Below are 19,845 nucleotides of genomic sequence, written 5' to 3'. Positions count from 1 at the left end.
TGTCAGCATATAATAATTTAGTTTACCATTATTGGACATTTAGATTTTTTTTTTTAACAAAAAATGTATATTGCTAAGGAAGAATTAGCGTGAAATATACATATCTTTGATGGGGCTTCAGAACCAAACTCCCAAGGCACAGATGTCTGGAGAAAAGTGTATGAGATGTCAAATAGCTGTCACATATCCCTAGCTTTGTGCTCACTGTCCAGCAGAACTCCTTCACATACTCTGAGCCTACTGACTCTTTCTTAATACATAGTTCTTAATTTTTGGTTGTTTGGTTCCCAGCCTTAGAGCAGATTAGTATCAGCTAAAGTCAAGGTTGGTTAGAAGCAAAATCACTGACTTTTGGGAGATGATAGGTGGCAGTCTTGGGTCAGAGGAGGAGCTAGGGACACAGCTGTGCTAGGTATCACCAGACAATACCAGATACGTCTAGTGGGTTATTAAAAATGGACAAATTTTGCCTTATGCCTCTGTTGAAGAACTCAAACTCAAACTTCCTCTTTTAGAAAGACCGCTGGCAATAGACAGAGGGCAGTGGACAGCAGTGTGATGCTGGCGGTAAGAAGGCTGGCTGCAGCCTGGTGGTGACAGTGGGATATATCCGTGAACATGTAAGAAGAGGTCTTTATACGTGTGCCTAATGTTCAACAGAAATATGGGCTAAAGAGGAAGATTCTGAATTTGTGATCAGCATAGAAATGGGAGTTAAAGCCGTGATTGTGGATGAAGTTGCAGGAGTGAGTGTGTAACGGGCTAAGGACCAAGCCTTGGTATGGCGTCTGCTTGTATTAGTTTATATAAGCATGTTTAGTTTTAGATCAGTTTGAACTGGATGTTCAGTTTATTCAGTACTGTTGTTTTAGGGTGCTAATCTTTATATTTTATTTGAAGCGTGCATAAAAAGGTATTAAATAACAGCAGATTACTGGTTCTCTGGGGGTGCATTGGAGGTATACAGATCCTCGGCATAAAGTTTGACACAAAACCCAGAGCATTTTGAGCTTTTTAAAATTTAATATTTAGGGGAACATTCTGATGAGATTGTAACCTTTATGAGAGTGGAAAGAGACTAATTTCAGTCCCTTCCCTTTCACATGACCAGATACCGCATCAGGTAGGCCTACTTGTAACAAGGACACTACTGACAACCTGCATCCATAAAGGGATGTCAGGGGTACAAATAAGGGATAAGGAAAGTACTAAATTGACAGATATTTCACACTGAAGAGAAATAACAAGACTGGAGTGTTTCACTTGTACCTCAGCAAAGGTCTTCCTTTACTGTTTCATTATCTCAAAGTGAAACTAGTTTCAGAGTACAGTAGTTCGGAGTAGAGAGTAATATAGACTGAGAATCTTTTACCATTCATTTCTTGTAGAAAATGTAAGTATTGAACTGCTCTTTTTCTTGCCAAATAGTCTAATCTGTCTTCACCTATTTTAACTGTTTATCCTGAGTATTCTAAGTACAAAAGCAAAGTGCATTTGTCTTTTTTATATTTTTGCTTTTATGAAATTTAATTTTTTTTAATGAAATATCTGTCTCAAACCAGAACAGTTTGTGGACATTAAACAACTGGTGTAATTTCACTGGCTCATTTATTCAACAAATATTTACTGTTTACTTGTATGTGTTAGGCACAATTCTGGATTTGGGGTAAACAAAGCAAAAAATTCCTACCTTTGTGGGTCTTATGTTCTGGGAAGAGGAGACAGATAATGAAGAAAACAATAAATTCACTAGTCTATGAGGCAGCAGGTGCTATCCAGGAAAATAAAGCAGAGCCAGGGAATACAGTAGGATTGAGGGAAGAGGGAAGAGATTCCATCCTTTTTGCAACATTTTATTATGAAAAATTTCAAACATACAGTGAGGTTTCAAGAATTTTATAGTGACCACCCATATTCCCAGTAGCTGGATTCCACCGTTAACATTTTACTCTACTTGCTGTCTCTCCATCTGTCAGTCCTTCTTATCTTTTAAGGCATTTTGATGTCAACTACAGGCTCGGTGCACATGTCCCTAAATATTTCAGCATACATATCATTCATTAGAGTTCAGTATTTATTGAATTTTTTTCTTTTGAGGTAAAATTTACATGAAAAGAAATCCACAAATACTTAGTGTATGTTAGCTGGATTTTAACAGATTCTCATGGGTGTATAACCCAATCCCCGTGAAGACATGGAGCATTACCGTCATTCCAGAAGCTCTTCCATTCCCTTCCCCATTCAATCCTTGCCTCCATGCATCAGAAGTAACTACTAGGTTTTTTGTTTTTGTTTTCTTCGTACCAAAAATTAATTTTGCTTGTTTTTAAACATCACATAAATGGACTCAGAGTATGGACTCTTGCGCAAAGCTATTTCCCTTCACCCTAGTGTTTTTGAAACTTTTGAGTTGTGGGTATGTGGTTTATTCCTCTTTGTTGCTGGGTGGTCCTCTACTGTGTTACTAAACCACAGTTTGTGCACCAGTCCTCCTGAGGATGGACACTTGGGCTGTTTTCATTTTGAGGCTATTGTTAATAAAACCATATGAAATTCTGATTCAGGTCTTTTTGTGGTCTTGTTTTCATTTCTCCTGGGTGAATACCTCAGAGTGGGATGGCTGAGCCATGTGGAATGTGTGTGTTTTGTTTCATGAGATCTGGCGCCCTTTTTTTTCACTGATATGTGTGCAGTTGAAATTGTTCCTCATCCTTACCATTGTACGATGTTGTCAGCCTTTTCAGTTATAGCCATTCTGGAGGGTAGCAGAGTGGGAGAACTGGTAAAGTAAAGAATTGTCTGCAAAGGGGACTTTTGAATCAGGAGTTGAAATTGAGGAAGCAAGCTAATTTCTTACAAGTTTGACAAAGAGTAAGGAATCCAGTTTGATGAGAGCAGAGTAAGTGAAGAGGAGCATGACACCCAAGAGCAGCAAGGAAAGGGGACTGCCAGTTCTACTGTGCCTTGGAAGCAGTTTTAAGAACTTTGGCTCTTTTTCTGAGTGAGGTTGGGGAATAATTGGGATATTTTGATGAAAGTATGGCATGGCCTGACTTACCTATTTTTAACAGATTAGTTTGTTTATTCCCATGAAGACAGACGAAAGTAGAAATCAGTCAGGAGGCTGTAATGAGCCAGGCAGGAACTGGGTGTTTGGATGCAGGACCTGGGAGCCCCTGCTGGAGCCCTTGACATTGCTGGCTGGTTCTTCAAGATGTCACTAGGAGACATGAGAGAAAGTGATTCAGCTGTCCGGTAGCAAAAAGGCCTGGCTCTCCATGCATAAATAATCAGGGGTTTAAACTTCTTAAGTGGCTTCTTACAAATGAGTCATCATTTATTTCCCCATAAGGAGTCTTACACAATATTGTTGCTTTTAATAAGCTGTTTTTAATTCAGTAACCTAAAAAGTGTAAATGTGGTCTTATTTGTTGTTATGGCTAACTGTTAAAGCCATTATTTGCTGAAATAAATAATGAATATAATTAAATCTTTGCACAGGAATTTGTACAGTATAACCTTGAATAATTGTTTCTGGCTTGGTAATATTTATTAGAACTTCCTATAGAGCATCTGGTCCCATCACTTCATGGGAAATAGATGGGAAAACAGTGGAAACAGTGTCAGACTTTATTTTGGGGGCTCCAGAATCACTGCGGATGCTGATTGCAGCCATGAAATTAAAAGACGCCTACTCCTTGGAAGGAAAGTTATGACCAACCTTGATAGCATATTAAAAAGCAGAGACATTACTTTGCCAACAAAGGTCCGTCTAGTGAAGGGTATGGTCTTTCCAGTGGTCATGTGAGAGCTGGATTGTGAAGAAAGCTGCTGATCGCCGAATAATTGATGCTTTTGAACTGTGGTGCTGGAGAAGACTCTTGAGAGTCCCTTGGACTGCAAGGAGATCCAACCAGTCCATTCTAAAGGAGATCAATCCTGGGTGTTCATTGGAAGGATTGATGCTGAAGCTGAAACTCCAATACTTTGGCCACCTCATGCAACGAGTTGACTCACTGGAAAAGACTCTGATGCTGGGAAAGATTGGGGGCGGGAGGAGAAGGGGACGACAGAGAGTGAGATGGCTGGATGGCATCACCGACTCTATGGACATGAGTTTGAGTGAACTCCGGGAGTTGGTGATGGACAGGGAGGCCTGGCATGCTGTGATTCGTGGGGTCGCAAAGAGTCGGACACGACTGAGAGACTGAACTGAACTGATAGAGCAGATAGAAATACCTTGTTTCAATTTAGACTTATCTTCATTTTTCTATAATGCTATTTTATAAAATATTGAGTGCCTGCAGTAAAGCAAAATGTAGTTCTAGATGCTAAGTAGATTACAAAGATAATTTAGTTCTCATTATATGAAGAATTGAGGCCCCCAATACTACAAGAGAATACATCTTTTAAAGGAAAAAATATAAAGGTTAGTTTGACTAGCATCTATCTTAAGGAGCTAACATTTTGGAGATCAGTGTGTAAATGAATAAATGATTACAGCGCAGTTTCTTAAGTAGAGAATGTAGTACTACAGGAGCCAGAAGAAAGGTCATTTTAAACCAGGTTTTGAAGAATAAGAGGAAATTTGAGGGGCTTGGGGTGAAACATGGTGAATGGTAGTCCGTCCCAGTGAACAGGCACAGAACAGATGTTGAAGACACACCTACAGTACTTCCCTTCAGATGGATCTTATCTACAGATAGCAACTGTCACTCTTAACTGACTCAATAAAAATGATATTTTCTGATTCCTCAAATATGTGATATGCCTGTACTGCCAATGCATTTATCAAAAAGACTATTAAAAGCCACCTGAAAAGGCAAAAATTTTCTAGGGTAAGCAAAAATAACAAAGAAGGTGAGTAAAAGAAAAAAAACATTGTTAGAGGGGAAAGATGGGTAAGAAAAAATATGCATATATTATATATATGACAAATAAAAAAATTAAAAGTAGCAGAGTGACCTGCTGGACTTGGGAGGAAGCCCCACACTCTTCCAATGCACTCGGTGAGCAGAAGTAACAAAAGTGTATATTTGGAGCCCACAATTGCAGGGTTCATGGAGACACAAAGATCATTGTTCAGTCTTTTCTGATCCTCCTTTTCATTGTTCACATTGCTATAGACAGAAAACATTATAAATACTTGCAGTGTGAAAAACTTCTAAAGTAGCTTGCTTAATGATAAGTTACAGTTCATCTGATTCCATTTTATATAAGATTGAATATTAAAAAGTTCTTTAGATTATTTAATTGTATTTACGTTTTTCCCTGTAAGATCAGATTTGAGAGGTGTGCCTCTTGTTATTTCATGAAAAATTGCAATTGTTTTGGTGCTTTGGTGATTAACTCTGAAACTGAAACTGAGCCTAATATTATAAATATTCTTTAATATAAAGAAACTTTACCCCCCCCCAAGTTGCCAGACTAGTAAATGGTCTTCAAACACAACTATTTCCTTTTCTTAAAATGATCTCTTAATTCCTGTTCTTATAGAGTTTGGCTTAAATGTCACTTTTCACTAGTGAAAATGATACTCTCCTTGAAATCCATTTCTTATTTATGTTTCCCATAACTCATTGTACTTTTCCTTCATAGTATTTATCACACTTTGCAATTTTTCCTAGGACTGTTTTATTAGTATCTGTCATCCCAACTACAATGTCAGGAACTGTGTCTGTTTTATTTACCATTGTGTTCTCAGGCCAAGCACACAGTTGGCACTTAGTAAATACAGACGAAATTAATGAGCAGACTCTAGCCCTGCTCCTTCTGCTCTATATTTCTAGTTGTTGTCCTGAACCAGCATTTCCCACACTGTATTACAGATGCTCTTCATTAACTATTAATAGATTCTGAAAAAAATGATTATGTGGTCGTAAATTTGGTACGACTGAACCCTCCCTCATGAGCAACCACAGTTTACATTAGCGTGTTTAAAACTTTCATTCCTAAAGTTTAAAAATCCAGTGTTCTCTCTCTCTCTTTTTTTTTTAACTGTCAGACTATTAGACTGCCTGTTGAGAATCTGAAATTAAGTATTCCAGTGAACACAGTTGGGGCAGTGCTACAGGTAGATGTATTTAAAATTTTCATTTGACAAATACTATCTTCCAGGAACATCTGACTTTTTATATAATTGTAATTTAGGATAGGATCATCTTAGATATTAGAGCATTCAATTTGTAATTACTGGATTCACAGCTCATCTTATTCTAATTTATCTCATGTGTTACTTGGCTTCACCATTTTATTATAATACATCTTCCTGCTCAAAGCAAAAATTTCATTGTCACTGAAAATTGAAATGTTACTTTCATATAATTTAATTTTTTTTCCTTAGAAATAAGTGTATATAGTTTGGGGTTTTAAGAATAACTTTCTTTGCCTGCAAGTATAATTTTTACTCTTGAACTAAACTTGACTTAAATGGGAAGGGTTTTGCTGAACTAAATAAATTGTGTCTTTTAGAAATTACCTTTGTTTTAGAAAATCATGTAGTGAGATGTACTCAATTTGTGTGTGTCAAAAAGAACTAGAAAAGAATTTTAGAAAATAAGGAAAATAAAATTATAGGAGTGTTACAAAAGTGTGTCACCTGGAGGTGATCTGTTAACTGGTGTACATGCTTTGAAATTTGATGGGAATGTGTGCGTGCTGGCACCTTGGTGCATTGTGTTGATATATATTCACAGATACCTACATATGTAGTCATTTATTCAGTACACGTTTAAGCACCATGCATTGTGCCTGGCACTATTTTGAGGTGGCTGTTTAGCAGTGAACAAAATAGACAAAAATCCCTGCCCTCCTGATGCTTAGTTTGAGATGAAAAGGAAGTGGTGACACCAGCAAACGAACCAAATATATGACACGTCAGAGGACAGTGAAAGCCGTGGGGAAATACAGCAGGTAGATGAAGAAAAGAGTGTAGAGAGGATTGTGTTCAGCTACTTGTAGACCTGTTGCTGTAGTTGTGTACGTTCAATTCTGTCTTTTCTTTTAAAAAAGACTAAAGACAAATATCCTGAACGTACAATTTTCAGATCTTTTTACTTAATAAGTTGATGAATTTTTCCATCTCATTAAATATTACTCTCAAGGCTAGTGGAGGTGATGGAATTCCACTTGAGGCTTTAAAATCCTAAATGATGATGCTGTGAAAGTGCTGCACTCAATATGCCAGCAAATTTGAGAAACTCAGCAGTGGCCACAGGACTGGAAAAGGTCAATTTTCATTCCAATCCCAAAGAAAGGCAATGCCAAAGAATGCTCAAACTACTGCACAATTGCACTCATCTCACACGCTAGTACAGTAATGCTCAAAATTCTCCAAACCAGGCTTCAACAATACATGAACCATGAACTTCCAGATGTTCAAGCTGGGTTTAGAAAAGGCAGAGGAACCAGAGATCAAATTGCCAACATCCGCTGGATCATCGAAAAAGCAAGAGAGTTCCAGAAAAACATCTGTTTCTGCTTTATTGACCATGCCAAAGCCTTTGTGTGGACCAAAACAAACTCTGGAAAATACTTAAAGAGATGGGAATACCAGACCACCTGACTTGCATCTTGAGAAATCTGTATGCACGTCAGGAAGCAACAGTTAGAACTGGACATGGAACAACAGACTGGTTCCAAATAGGAAAAGGAGTATGTCAAGGCTGTATATTGTCACCTTGCTTATTTAACTTATGTGCAGAGTACATCATGAGGAATGCTGGGCTGAATGAAGCACAAGCTGAAATCAAGATTGCTGGGAGAAATATCAATAACCTCAGATATGCAGATGACACCATCCTTATGGCAGAAAGCGAAGAACTAAAGAGCCTCTTGATGAAAGTGAAAGAGGAGAGTGAAGAAGTTGGCTTAAATCTCAACGTTCAGAAAACTAAAATCATGTAATCTGGTCCCATCATTTCATGGCAAATAGACGGGGAAACAGTGAGACTTTATTTTGAGGGGCTCCAAAATTACTGCAGATGGTGATTGCAGTCATGAAATTAAAAGACACTTACTCCTTGGAAGAAAAGTTATGACCAACCTAGACAGCATATTAAAAAGCAGAGACATTACTTTGCCAACCAAGGTCCGTCTAGTCAAGGCTATGGTTTTTCCAGTGGTCATGTATGGATGTGAGAGTTGGACTATAAAGAAAGCTGAGCTCTGAAGAATTGATGCTTTTGAACTGTGGTGCTGGAGAAGACTCTTGAGAGTCCCTTGGACTGCAAGAAGATCCAGCCAGTCTATCCTAAAGGAGATCAGTCCTAAATATTCATTGGAAGGACTGATGTTGAAGCTGAAACTCCAATACTTCAGCCACCTGATGCAAAGACCTGCCCTCATGGGAAAAGACCCTGATGCTGGAAAAGATTGAAGGCAGGAGGAGAAGGGGACGACAGAGGGTGAGATGGTTGGATGGCATCACTAACTCAATGGACATGAGTTTGAGTGAATTCCTGGAGTTGGTGATGGACAGGGAGGCCTGGTGTGCTGCTATTCATGGGGTTGCAAAGAATCAGACACGACTGAGCGACTGAACTGAAATATTACTCTAAACCACTAAAAGGCTGCACATATTCTGCTTTATAGAAATTGATCTATTTTTTTAGATAAGAACTAGGGTGATCTTTAAACCCTTCAGACACTATCGCTCTTAATACAAGGATGAATTCTTAACATGCCCCTGACCCTGCATGGTTTGATGCCGACCACCCTCTGCGCCTCTCACCACACTCTGGCCACACTGGCACCTGTGTGTGGCCCCCTTCAATCCTCAATTCCTTATACATACACAGGGTGACAGTAAATAGGAAAGTGTAAAGTTATAGTTACACCCCAGTTATTGAGGTTTTTCAGGCTTAGAAAACCATAACCTATTTGTTGTATATTATACATACCTTGAGTCCTTAATGAAGTTCCTTATGAGGAAGATCTCCAGGGGATCTTCCCATCCCAGGGATTAGACCCAGGTCTTCCACATTGCAGGCGGATTCTTTACCACTTGAGCCACCAGAAGCATGAGAAAATTGTGTCCAATATTTTATAAAACAAAAACCATGTATAAGTTTTTTTAAAAGAAGTATTTAATACTGATAAACAAAAATTTGATTTCACAATTATAGAAAAATGGATATGAACATCAGGAAAAATCTTTCTGCAGAAAGCTGTTAACACTAGGGAGAATATAAATATTAATGAGCATATGGAAAGCTCTTCAACTTCGCTAGTAGTGAAAGGTACATTAGTATGTCTCAGGCATTTTATCTTGACCACAGTCCCCTATGATAGATACGCAGTGTACATTTAAAGGTAATAAAACTTGTTAGTATAACTATCTTGTCCCAAGCCCCAGAGTCTTAGAACTGGTAGACCATGGAGCTGACACACAAGTCCAGAGCACTCCTGATAGAATCCTGTTCTTCACCACCACACTGCAAAACATCTAAAGGCCTTACTGGTCCCATTTCACGCTGAGAAAGTAAATTTCATTGTGGTTCATCTAGAAAAATAAATGAAATAGCCCGGAAATTTTTGAAAAAGAATTGTGAGGAGTGAAGTTAGTATCTAGAAAGCACTAGTTAATAAAGTGTAGTCTGAGGCTGTTCTTTTAAAAACATGTTAAATAGTGACATAGTAGGCATTTGAATAGAATAAGGAGGACGAGCTTGGAAATACTCTCAAATGCAAGAGGAAGTTATAAAGGAACATTTTTAGTCATTAAGGGAAATAGATGATTTTATGTTGGACGTTAGGATAGTGACTTGCTCTGTCTCCTTACACACAAAAAATAGGTCAACTATCTCTCACATGTTCACCTACACAGAGACGTGCTAACTGATTAAAAACAAAATGCAAGTTAAGAATAACGTGCCTTGCTCGCTCACTCCCTCCTTGAGTTTGGTATAAGTAGAGGGGGCATAGGTCACAAAATCGTTCTTGCTGTGAGAGGGTATCTGAGAGGAGAAGAGCACACCTGTGACCAGCTTCCCACCTGGGGCTCGGACTTCCCTCCAGGGCCAGTGCACTCTGGCCACAGCCTGTTTCCGGTCACCCCTCTTGCCCCCTTCACACTCAGTTTCTACCAGCTCCCAAGAGCCACGACGTAGTATGAATCAAAGATCAAATTGAATTATAAAAAGGAAAGATTTTGTTTACATACCCAAGTTTGCAACTGTACGATCTATACCTGTTATTAAGGATGACAGAGTCATCAAGGAAAAGGTTAATAAATTTGACTAGTGGAACTTTCCTACAAGGAAAAAAAATGACCAGTAAAACTTCAGGTAAATATTCATCAATATTATTACGCGGGGGCTAATTTTCCTAATAGTGAAAAGGAAAATAATCCACCTATTTAAACATCAATGAGGAAAGGGAAAGCAGGACTTTTGAAAATGAGCAAATGGCAACACTTGAGGGAAGAAAAACTCACTAAAGAAATTAACCAAAAATAACAAGATGGGTGATTTTAAAATTGAAGAGAGATGTTAAGGATTCCTACACAGAGTGGTCAGAATAGGTGTTGTCACCTCATGTACCCTCTGAGCACTTGCATCTCTCCTTGTGCTACAGAGGCTCTCATGGGCCCACAAAGGTATCTCCTATATATCAGTACAGGGTTGGGTTTTGTAGCATTCAGGCAGAAGGATAGGCATTTAGGTTGTTTCCAGGGTTTTTTTTTTTCTCTATCAACTAGTGTCTGGTTAAGTAATGGAGTGTGTATTCCACATCCACAGAGTGAAATGCCATTCTGCTGTTTCACAAATTGTAGTAAAAGTATCAGTATGGGAAAATATCCAGGATATGTCAAGGGGATATATCAGGTTGCTCAGAAGACTCCTAGCTGTGAATTGAAATCTGTGTATACATAAAGTTACCAGAGGCTACTGATGAAGACTGAAATTTTTTGTCTTCATACTGTTGGAATGTTTTTCATCCCTGAACTTGTATATAAATATTTTAAAAACTAGTTTTAATTTAATGAAATATTTACCAAAATTCAGTGATGACAGGGGTGAGTGAGAACAGGTACTTTTATGGCACCTGGTAAAAAAAATCTTTCTGTGTGGCAGCTCAACCGAAGCTCATTTTGAGCACTTGTTATGTGCCAGGCATTATACTAAACATCTAATGCACATTTATATTACTTAAATCTTTCCAGCCAACCCTGTAAGATTCTATTTTTCTTTTACTCGAAACAGATTTAGAGGAATGAAGTGTCTTGCCAGGAGTCACAAACCCTGCAGCCTGTGCTTTTAGTCCCTGTACTTTACTACTGTTCAAAAAGGGCTCTGGAAATTCATAAGAAAGGTTATTACTTGGGACAAAAGACCAGGTTTGAATCTGTGTCAGTTTCATCAACTAAAAATGAAGAAAATAATCTGTACCCTTCTTCTGAAGCACTGTATGAATAAGTGATTATAATCCATGAAATATTTTTTTATACATAGCCTGCTTCCTTCATACAATAAGTTCAAATGTTTTACCTCCTTAAAAAAAAAATTCATCTGCAAAGTGCAAACTTTAAGTAGCAGCTTTGGTCAGTTTATTTTGAATCTTATATAATTTAATCCTCAATTTCAGTGTAGTGCCTTTTCTTACATTGAAATACAGTGTATCTAACCAAATCTTCTTGTTTATACCCAAAATCTTTTCACCACAACTATATTGTTAGCATCCTTCAGTTCAGTTCAGTTGCTCAGTCGTGTCCGACTCTTTGCAACCCCATGAATCACAGCACGCCAGGCCTCCCTGTCCATACAAAAAATCCCTCTACTTTAAAAATAAATGAACAAGAAACTTCTTCATAAGGCTGTATGTTCTGATTGCTCGTTTTTTAATGTGTAAATATACCTGTTTCTCCCTCTTTCTAGGAACACCATCTTCAGCGGGCTATTTCAGCACAGCAGGTATATGGCGAGAAGAGGGATAACATGGTTATACCAGTCCCAGAAGCAGAAAGTAACATCGCTTATTATGAGTCTATATATCCTGGGGAATTCAAGATGCCAAAGCAGCTCATTCACATACAGCGTAAGTGATGACTCTCTTGATGACTGTATCCTGTACTGTGTTCTTATGTAACTCGACAAATTTTTATGTTTACCTGTTTGGGGCCCTTTCATTGACCAGCATCAGCTTGAGAGTTATCAGAGCCATTTTCACCTTTTACACTTGCGCTTGAGATTCCCGCCTGACACATTTTCAGCCTAGATTTTTATTTTAACTTCATCTCAACATGGGATCTTCTGCTACTGTAGATGAGTAGGATAAAGAATATACCTTTAGATGTGGAAATCATTTTCTTACTGTTCAGAAATAGTAATACTGATTGCCTTAAAGAATTTCTTAGTAGAAGTCAGAAGTCAACAAACTTCTTCTGTAAAGGGTCAGATTGTGTTTTTAACTTTATGGGTCATTCAGTCTCTGTCACAACTATTTGACTCTGCCGTTACAGACAAAGCAACAGTAGACAGTACATAAACAAATGGGCATGGCTGTGTTCCAGTAAAACTCTCTTGACAAAAACATGTGTCAGTCCAGTATTGGCCCACAGGCCATAGTTTGCCAGCCCCATCTGTGTTTCTGTTTTTCTTTCTTGGCCAAGCCCCACAAGGTCATGAGATCTTAGTTCCCTGACCAGGGATCAAACCTGGGCCCTTGGCAGTGAAGGCATGGAGTCCACTGGACGCCCAGGGAATTCTCATGGTTTTTTTTTTAAATTTAGTGTTTTAATTGATAACTGTGTCACTTGGTACTAGTGGAGGTCTTCATTGGAAATGACCCTTTGATAGCTTAATCACATTTGATGATGAATTGCTGAGAGCTTGTAAACATAGGTAAATTTATTTCATTCATTTGGTCCCCATATTCAGTTCACTTCAGTTGCTCAGTCATGTCCGACTCTCCGCAACCCCGTGAATCACAGCACGCCAGGCCTCCCTGTCCATCACCAACTCCCGGAATTCACTCAAACTCATATCCACAGAGTCGGTGATGCCATCCAGCCATCTCATTCTCTGTCGTCCCCGTCTCCTCCCGCCCCCAACCTTTCCCAGCATCAGAGTCTTTTCTAGTGAGTCAGCTCTTCGCATGAGGTGGCCAAAGTATTGGAGTTTCAGCTTTAGCATGAGTCCTTCCAGTGAACACCAGGATTGATCTCCTTTAGAATGGACTGGTTGGATCTCCTTGCAGTCCAAGGGACTCTCAAGAGTCTTCTCCAACACCACAGTTCAAAAGCATCAATTCTTCGGCGATCAGCTTTCTTCACAGTCCAACTCTCACATCCATACATGACCACGGGAAAAACCATAGCCTTGACTAGAGTAGTGGACCACTAAATGTGTAATTGCAGGGTTGCTAAGGAAAAGGTGTTACAGCTTTCATTGTTGTCTTGTTGACCTTTATGATCAAGAGCTTTTTCCAGGGGCCTGTCTATAAACTTTTTTCAGAACAGTATAAATCTGTTTTGTTTTTAGTGTTCTCTCTGTGGACATAGAGCAACTAGCTTTACCTGGTTTCTTACTTATTAACTGCTTTTCTAACTCATTTAACCTTTTCTCCATATGGTCTAATCTTTGTCCTGGATTCTAAGCATTTTTAAAAAACTATTTCTTAAATACGAAAACCACAAGTAAATATGCCCATATTGACTCTTACCAGTTCTGTGTTAGCATTTGATGTTTTTAACTTGTGATGTTTTCTCACCTTTACCTCCAGCTTGCACCCATTAGGAAAAAAAATTTTCCTTTAGAAAAAAAATTTTTTCCAGTTTATTAAAGGTTACTTTGAAGTAAACCAAATAAATGGCATGTGTTTTTTTTGCCTACTCGTGTTTAATTACACATAAAACACAGACATTCTAAACAAAGTTTACCAATAATAGGACCTAAAACTTTAGTTCTCTGGAAAATCACGTCAGTGTGAAATTCCGGAGTGGATCCTTGCTGTATATGTTAACCAGGACCACGTTGCATTCCATAGTCATTGGCTGTATTATTTCATGAATATATGCTATTAGGTTAAAGCAAGATGGAGCAAGATAAAATTACATTATTCAATTTACATTATCATTACTATCAGAAAAAAAGCTTCCAATGCTTGTTTACAAATAGGTGCTTTTCTATTGATGACCAGAATTTACAAATTCCATTTTATTGGTAGCTTGTGGGTTAAATTGTGGTCAGAAAAGTCAAAAGGTACTATATTTTAAAAAGGCATTGACTCTGCTGACATTGTAATCAAATAAGAGTAATAAAATGGAAGCAGAATTGTAAATTATTTGGGGAAAAAATGTTTTTCATCAGTACAAATTTAGAAAGACATATTACATTGGAAAGTTTATAAACACTGTCAGCCAAATGAGTGTTAGCTGACTTTGAGTTTCTTTTAACATTGTCTTGCATGATTATAGATTCACAGAATATGTGAAGCCTTGTATATTCACCACCACAATTAAGATACTCAGTTATACCGTCACCACAAGACTCTACCTTATTGCTCCTTTAAATGCACGCCTAGCCTCTGGCAGCCACTCGTCTGTTCTCCATCTTTGTAATTATGTTTGTGGATGAAGGTAACGTGAATGGAATTATGAATGTATATCCTTGTGAGACTGACTTTTTTCCTCTTAGCATAGCCTCCTTGACGTTCAGTCAAGCTGTTGCGTGTATCAGTAGTTCCTTGCTTTCTCTTCCTGAGCAGTCTTCCATAACATGCACTGCAGCCGGTTGCACTGCTCACTCACTGAGAGACACTGGGTCGTTTCCAGATTTTGACTATTTCAAATAAAGCTGCTGTGAACGTTCATGTAAGATTTTTGAGTGAATATAAATCTTTACTTATCTGGGTTAAATAACTATAGTGTAGTTACTGGGTCATCCATTTTTAGTTTGACAAGAATGTCTGCTCTGTATCTCAGAAGGCTATACCTGTTTGCAGTATCATCAGCTGTGTATGTGGGATCCAGTTTCTCCTTTATCCTTGCCAGCGTTTGAGGTTATCACTTTTTAATTTTAGCCATTCTAATAGGTATGCAGTGATGTCTCACTGTAGTTTAAATTTGTTTTTCTCTAAATGACTAATATGTTAAACATCTTTTCATGTGTTTTTTGCCATCTAGATATCCTTTTTGGTGAAGATTGTGCATGTCTTACGTATTTTCTAATTAGATTATTTTAATGTTCAGTTTTGAGGATTTTGTTTTGTTTATATATTGTAAACACAAGTCTTTTTCATGTGTGATTTGGAAATATTTTGTCCCGGTATATAATTTGTCTTTTCATTCTCTTAACAGTTTTCCACAGAGTAGAAGTTTTTAATTTTGACGAGATCCATTTAGTATCAACTCCAAGAATAGTCTTTGTTTAACCAAGGTCCAAAGATGATTTCCTATGACCTGTTCTAGTCATAGTTTTACATTTAAGTGTGTGATTTATTTTGACTGTGAGGTTTAGGTCACAGTGTATACCCCCCACTCCCCACTCTGGGTATCTAATTGCTCCAACACTATTTATTGAAAAAGTGATCCCTCCTCTATTGATTGTTTTTGTTTCTTCAACAAAAATCAATTATGCATATTGATGGGGCTCTATTTGTGGGTTCTGTATTCTACTCCACTGATCCCTGTGTTTATCCCAAGATAGTACCACTGTCTCGATTACTGCAGATATATGATAATCCTTAACATTGAGGAAATGCTTCCTCCTCTTTTTTTCAAGATTGTGTTAGGTATTCTGGGCTTTTCCCTGTAAATATTTCCCTAAAAATGCCACTAGAATAAGTTTGTATCTGCAAAGAAACTTGTTATGGTTTTGATAGGAATTGCATTTAAATCTATAGATCACTATAGGGAGAATTGACATCTTTTCTGTGTTGAGTCTTCTAGTCCATGACCACATTAGGACTCTCCAGGTATTTAGGTCTTTGATTTCTTTAGTTGACACTTTATAATTTTCATCTTGAAGATCCGTGGTGTTTTAGTACTTTTTTTTTTTTTTAGATTTATACCTGTTTTCTTTGACATAATTGAAAATGGTATTGCACTTTTGATTTTTGTTTCCACCTGTTTATTGTCAGTATGCAGAAATGCCATTCAGTTGTATGCTGACATGTGTCCTGTGGCCTTAACTGAAATTGCATGTTAGTTCTGGAAGATGTTTGCAGGTTCTTTGGAATTTTCTAAATGGAGAAAAATCGTGTTGTAGTCTGCAAATAGAAATGGTTTTGCTTTCCCTTACCAATATGTATGTTATTAATTTCTCTTCCTTGCCTTAGTATAAGCATTAGAATTTGAATACAGTGTTAAAGTAAGAGTGGTGAAAGCAGACATCCTTGCCTTGATCCTGATCTTAAGGGAAAAAATTTAGTCTTTCACCGTTAAGCATTATGTCACCTGAAGGGGGTTTTTTGTAGTTGCTTCTAAGAGGTTGAGAAAGTTCTCTATTCCTAAGTGTATTGGGAGTTTTTATCCTGATTGTTGAACTTGTCAGCTGCTTTTTCTGCATCACTTAATAAGGTCATGTGATTTTCCCCCCTTCTTTATCCTCTGATGTGATGGGTTGCCTTGGTTGGTTGTCAAATATTGAACCAGCCTTGTATACCTAGAATAATTCACATTTGGGTGTGTGTGTGTGTGTGTTTTCCATACATTGTTGGGTGGGATTTTATTGAGAAGTTTTCCATCTAAATTCATGAAAGATATTGTTAATCTTTTCGTGAATGTGTGCTCTGTCTTGTCAGGTTTTGGTATCAGAGTACTATTGGCCTCATAAAACAAGTTAGGTAGTGTTTCCTCTTACTTATTTTCTGGAAGAGATTGTGTAAAAGTGATGTTAATTTTTAAAAATTGGTATTGACTTTTAATACACAAGAAAAGGCTAGTTATAAATTTCTGCAAAGTTGAAATTGAACATTGAATGCCAGGTAGTCTAATACGTTGCTTATGAAGTGTACATTGTATCAAATTATGTATATAGACTGATTCATTTCAATTCTTAAAATTTCTGTTTTATAAAACTCTTAAGCTAATGTTTACACAGACTATTCCTTGGAGTTTTCAAGATGATAGTATTGCCTTAAAAAGTAGTGATTAGAAACATTTGAGAATGATTGCATGTTATAGTTCCCTCTCTACCCCAGAGTTATAATAGATATTACTCTGTTTGTAGGCTCTGGGAACTTTGCAGTTAAAAAGGAAAGTTTATTTTAACTCAGCATTTTTCAGATGTATTCTTTACATGTTAACTGTTAACATTTCATTGAAGATTTATTTGGAAAATCTCAACGTTATTCTTGTCCTTAATAGGTTTAGGAAAGAGATCATACTTTTCTCCCTTTTATCCTATCAGAGCAGTGAAGGAAGAAACCTGTTTTAAAACCATTATCCCCTGCTTTAGTTCCAAACTGTTAGTACTTCCTCAGCTGTTTGAGAGTGTTGTTCAACATCTCTTGGTCCAAAGGGTCTTAATGTTGTTTCTCTTTTGATTGGTGATCTGGGAGCTTCTAGATGTCCAAAGTCACTGCAGATGGTGATTGCAGCCATGAAATTAAAAGACGCTTACTCTTTGGAAGGAAAGTTATGACCAACCTAAATAGCATGTTAAAAAGCAGAGACATTACTTTGCCAACAAAGATCCGTCTAGTCAAGGCTATGGTTTTTCCAGCAGTCATGTATGGATGTGAGAGTTGTACTATAAAGAAAGGTGAGCGCCAAAGAATTGATGCTTTTGAACTGTGGTGTTGGAGAAGAATCTTGAAAGTCCCTTGGACTGCAAGGAGATCCAACCAGTCCATTCTAAAGGAGATCAGTCCTGGGTGTTCATTGGAAGGACTGATGTTGAAGCTGAAACTCCAATACTTTGGCCACCTGATGCAAAGAGCTGACTCATTGGAAAAGACTCCGATGTTGGGAAAGATTGAGGGCGGGAGGAGAAGGGGGCAACAGAGGATGAGATGGTTGGATCGCATCACCGACTCAATGGACATGAGTTTAGGTGGACTCTGGGAGTTGGTAATGGACAGGGTGGCCTGGCATGCTGCAGTCCATGGGGTCGCAAACAGTCAGACACAACTGAACGACTGAACTGAACTGAGATTGTACAACTAGGACTTCTCCTTTCCTATTCATACTGTAAGAAAGGACAAAACAGTTCTGACCAGAATAGGCAGGAACAAATCTCTCCTCCCTTCCCCTCGGATTTGAGTCTCAAGATTCTCTTGCTAATCCTCAAAGGAAATCTCTTTTAAAAGGCAGTCTTGTTGTATATTTGAATGTGTGTGTGTGTGTGTAAAGATACAGATCTGTGCATTTCTGGTTCTACCCACTGGTAAAGCCAAGAAGCAAAAATGTTCACTAGCAATAAGCACATCTAACACATATTCCCTGGTCTGTAACCACTAAATAGGACCAAGAATATGTGGAGAGATGGCTGATCCCAAGGCTGGGGGAGGGTAAGTCAGGATAAACCTCAGCATCTTGTTATGCCAGAAATTAAGAACTCACAAAAATGGCAGAGGCATATCACAGGAGGACATCGGAGTTTCCGCAGGCTAGTTTGGGGACATTTTAAGCAATGGACTAGTTGAGTACAGTAATGAATTGTGAACCATTGTAAAAAAGTAGAAATTCCTGAGTTCCATACTGTTAATAAACAGTGCTAAGTGGTAGAGAAGACTAGTCTCACGGTTTTACAGTAGAGAATGCCAGCCAAGAGTTGAATGGTGCTGTAGCGAAGAGAATGGTGGCGTGAAGGATGTTAGGAAGTTTGGGATGGACATGTACACACTGCTCTATTTAAAATGGATAACCAACAAGATCTTGCTGTATAGCACAAAGAATTCTGCTCAATGTTTTGTGGTGGCCTGGATGGGAGGGGAGTTTGGGGGAGAATGGATACATGTATATGTGTGGCTGAGTCCCTTCACTGTCCACTTGAAACTATCACAACATTGGCTATATATCCCAATACAAAATAAAAGTTTTTTTTTTAATAATAAAAATCCAAAGAAACCCAGAAAATCATTTTTGCAATTACATGATCAAGACTGACTCACACAAGAATCACCAATGTGTGTACGTAACAGGAAATTTTGATGAGGAGCAGGGTATTTGCACAGCCTTCAGCTCTCCCCACAAACTGCTTATTAGTTACGGGATGGTGGAAGGGGGCATGGGCCGGAGATGCACAGTGGAATATCGGGCAGTTTCTTGACTGGTGATCAGAATTATCACCACTTATGAGAAACAGATGAACATCGTGTGCCTCTAGATGTGAGACCCTGGTAAGGACTGAGGAGTTGAGTGTTCAGTGTGATGGAAATAAATGAGATACAATCCCTCCGCTCAAGAAAATTGAGCATATTTGAATCTTTAGCAAATAAGATTGTTAAGTATATGTAACAGTAGTACAAATGAAGGGGAGTGATCTAGAACAGGAATTTTTAACCTTAGTGCCACAAGCTGTTTTAAGGACATTTGAATTTTCAGCTTATAACTTATGTAAAATACTATATGTTTTTCTGGAGAGAGAGGGTTCATAGCTTCTAAAAAAGTTAAAATAGTTAGGAACCACTTATTGGGTGGGGGGCAGTCCAGAAAGGATTCCACAGGAGTTGATGTCAGGTTGGGTTTTGGAAAGATGAGTCGTTTGCCTGGTGGACCAGGCAGTAAAGAGCTAATGTAAAGGCCTGAAGACAGGGAAAGAGGAGCCTGCTGTTTGAAACAAACAGAATTTGATGTTGCTGGGTCATAATGTGCAGATGAGACTAGCAAGGCCTGTCAGAAAGGGCCTCATACAATTGCACAGTTGTGGGTTTGAAGGTGGTGGGAACTTAGGAGGAACT

The 19,845-nt window shown here is 38.2% G+C and overlaps 1 protein-coding gene across 5 annotated transcripts in view; it reads left to right on the top strand.

Moving 5' to 3' along the window:
* Nucleotides 1-19,845, top strand: part of EPC1 (enhancer of polycomb 1) — a 101,268-nt gene that overhangs the window by 60,456 nt on the left and 20,967 nt on the right. For all 5 annotated transcript variants that reach the window (XM_088844057.1, XM_088844056.1, XM_055429624.2 and 2 more), the window contains exon 2: nt 11,877-12,036. In XM_088844057.1, the coding sequence (XP_088700183.1) occupies nt 11,877-12,036 (160 nt within the window). The remainder of the gene's footprint in view (nt 1-11,876; nt 12,037-19,845) is intronic.

The sequence above is a fragment of the Moschus berezovskii genome, chromosome 15, assembly GCF_049115385.1.
Source record: "Moschus berezovskii isolate FMDL1 chromosome 15, NW_MosBer_1.0, whole genome shotgun sequence".
In the NCBI taxonomy this organism is placed as follows: domain Eukaryota; kingdom Metazoa; phylum Chordata; class Mammalia; order Artiodactyla; family Moschidae; genus Moschus; species Moschus berezovskii.
The sequence above is the reverse complement of the archived record's forward strand: the minus strand, read 5'-3'. Positions and strand labels throughout refer to the sequence as shown.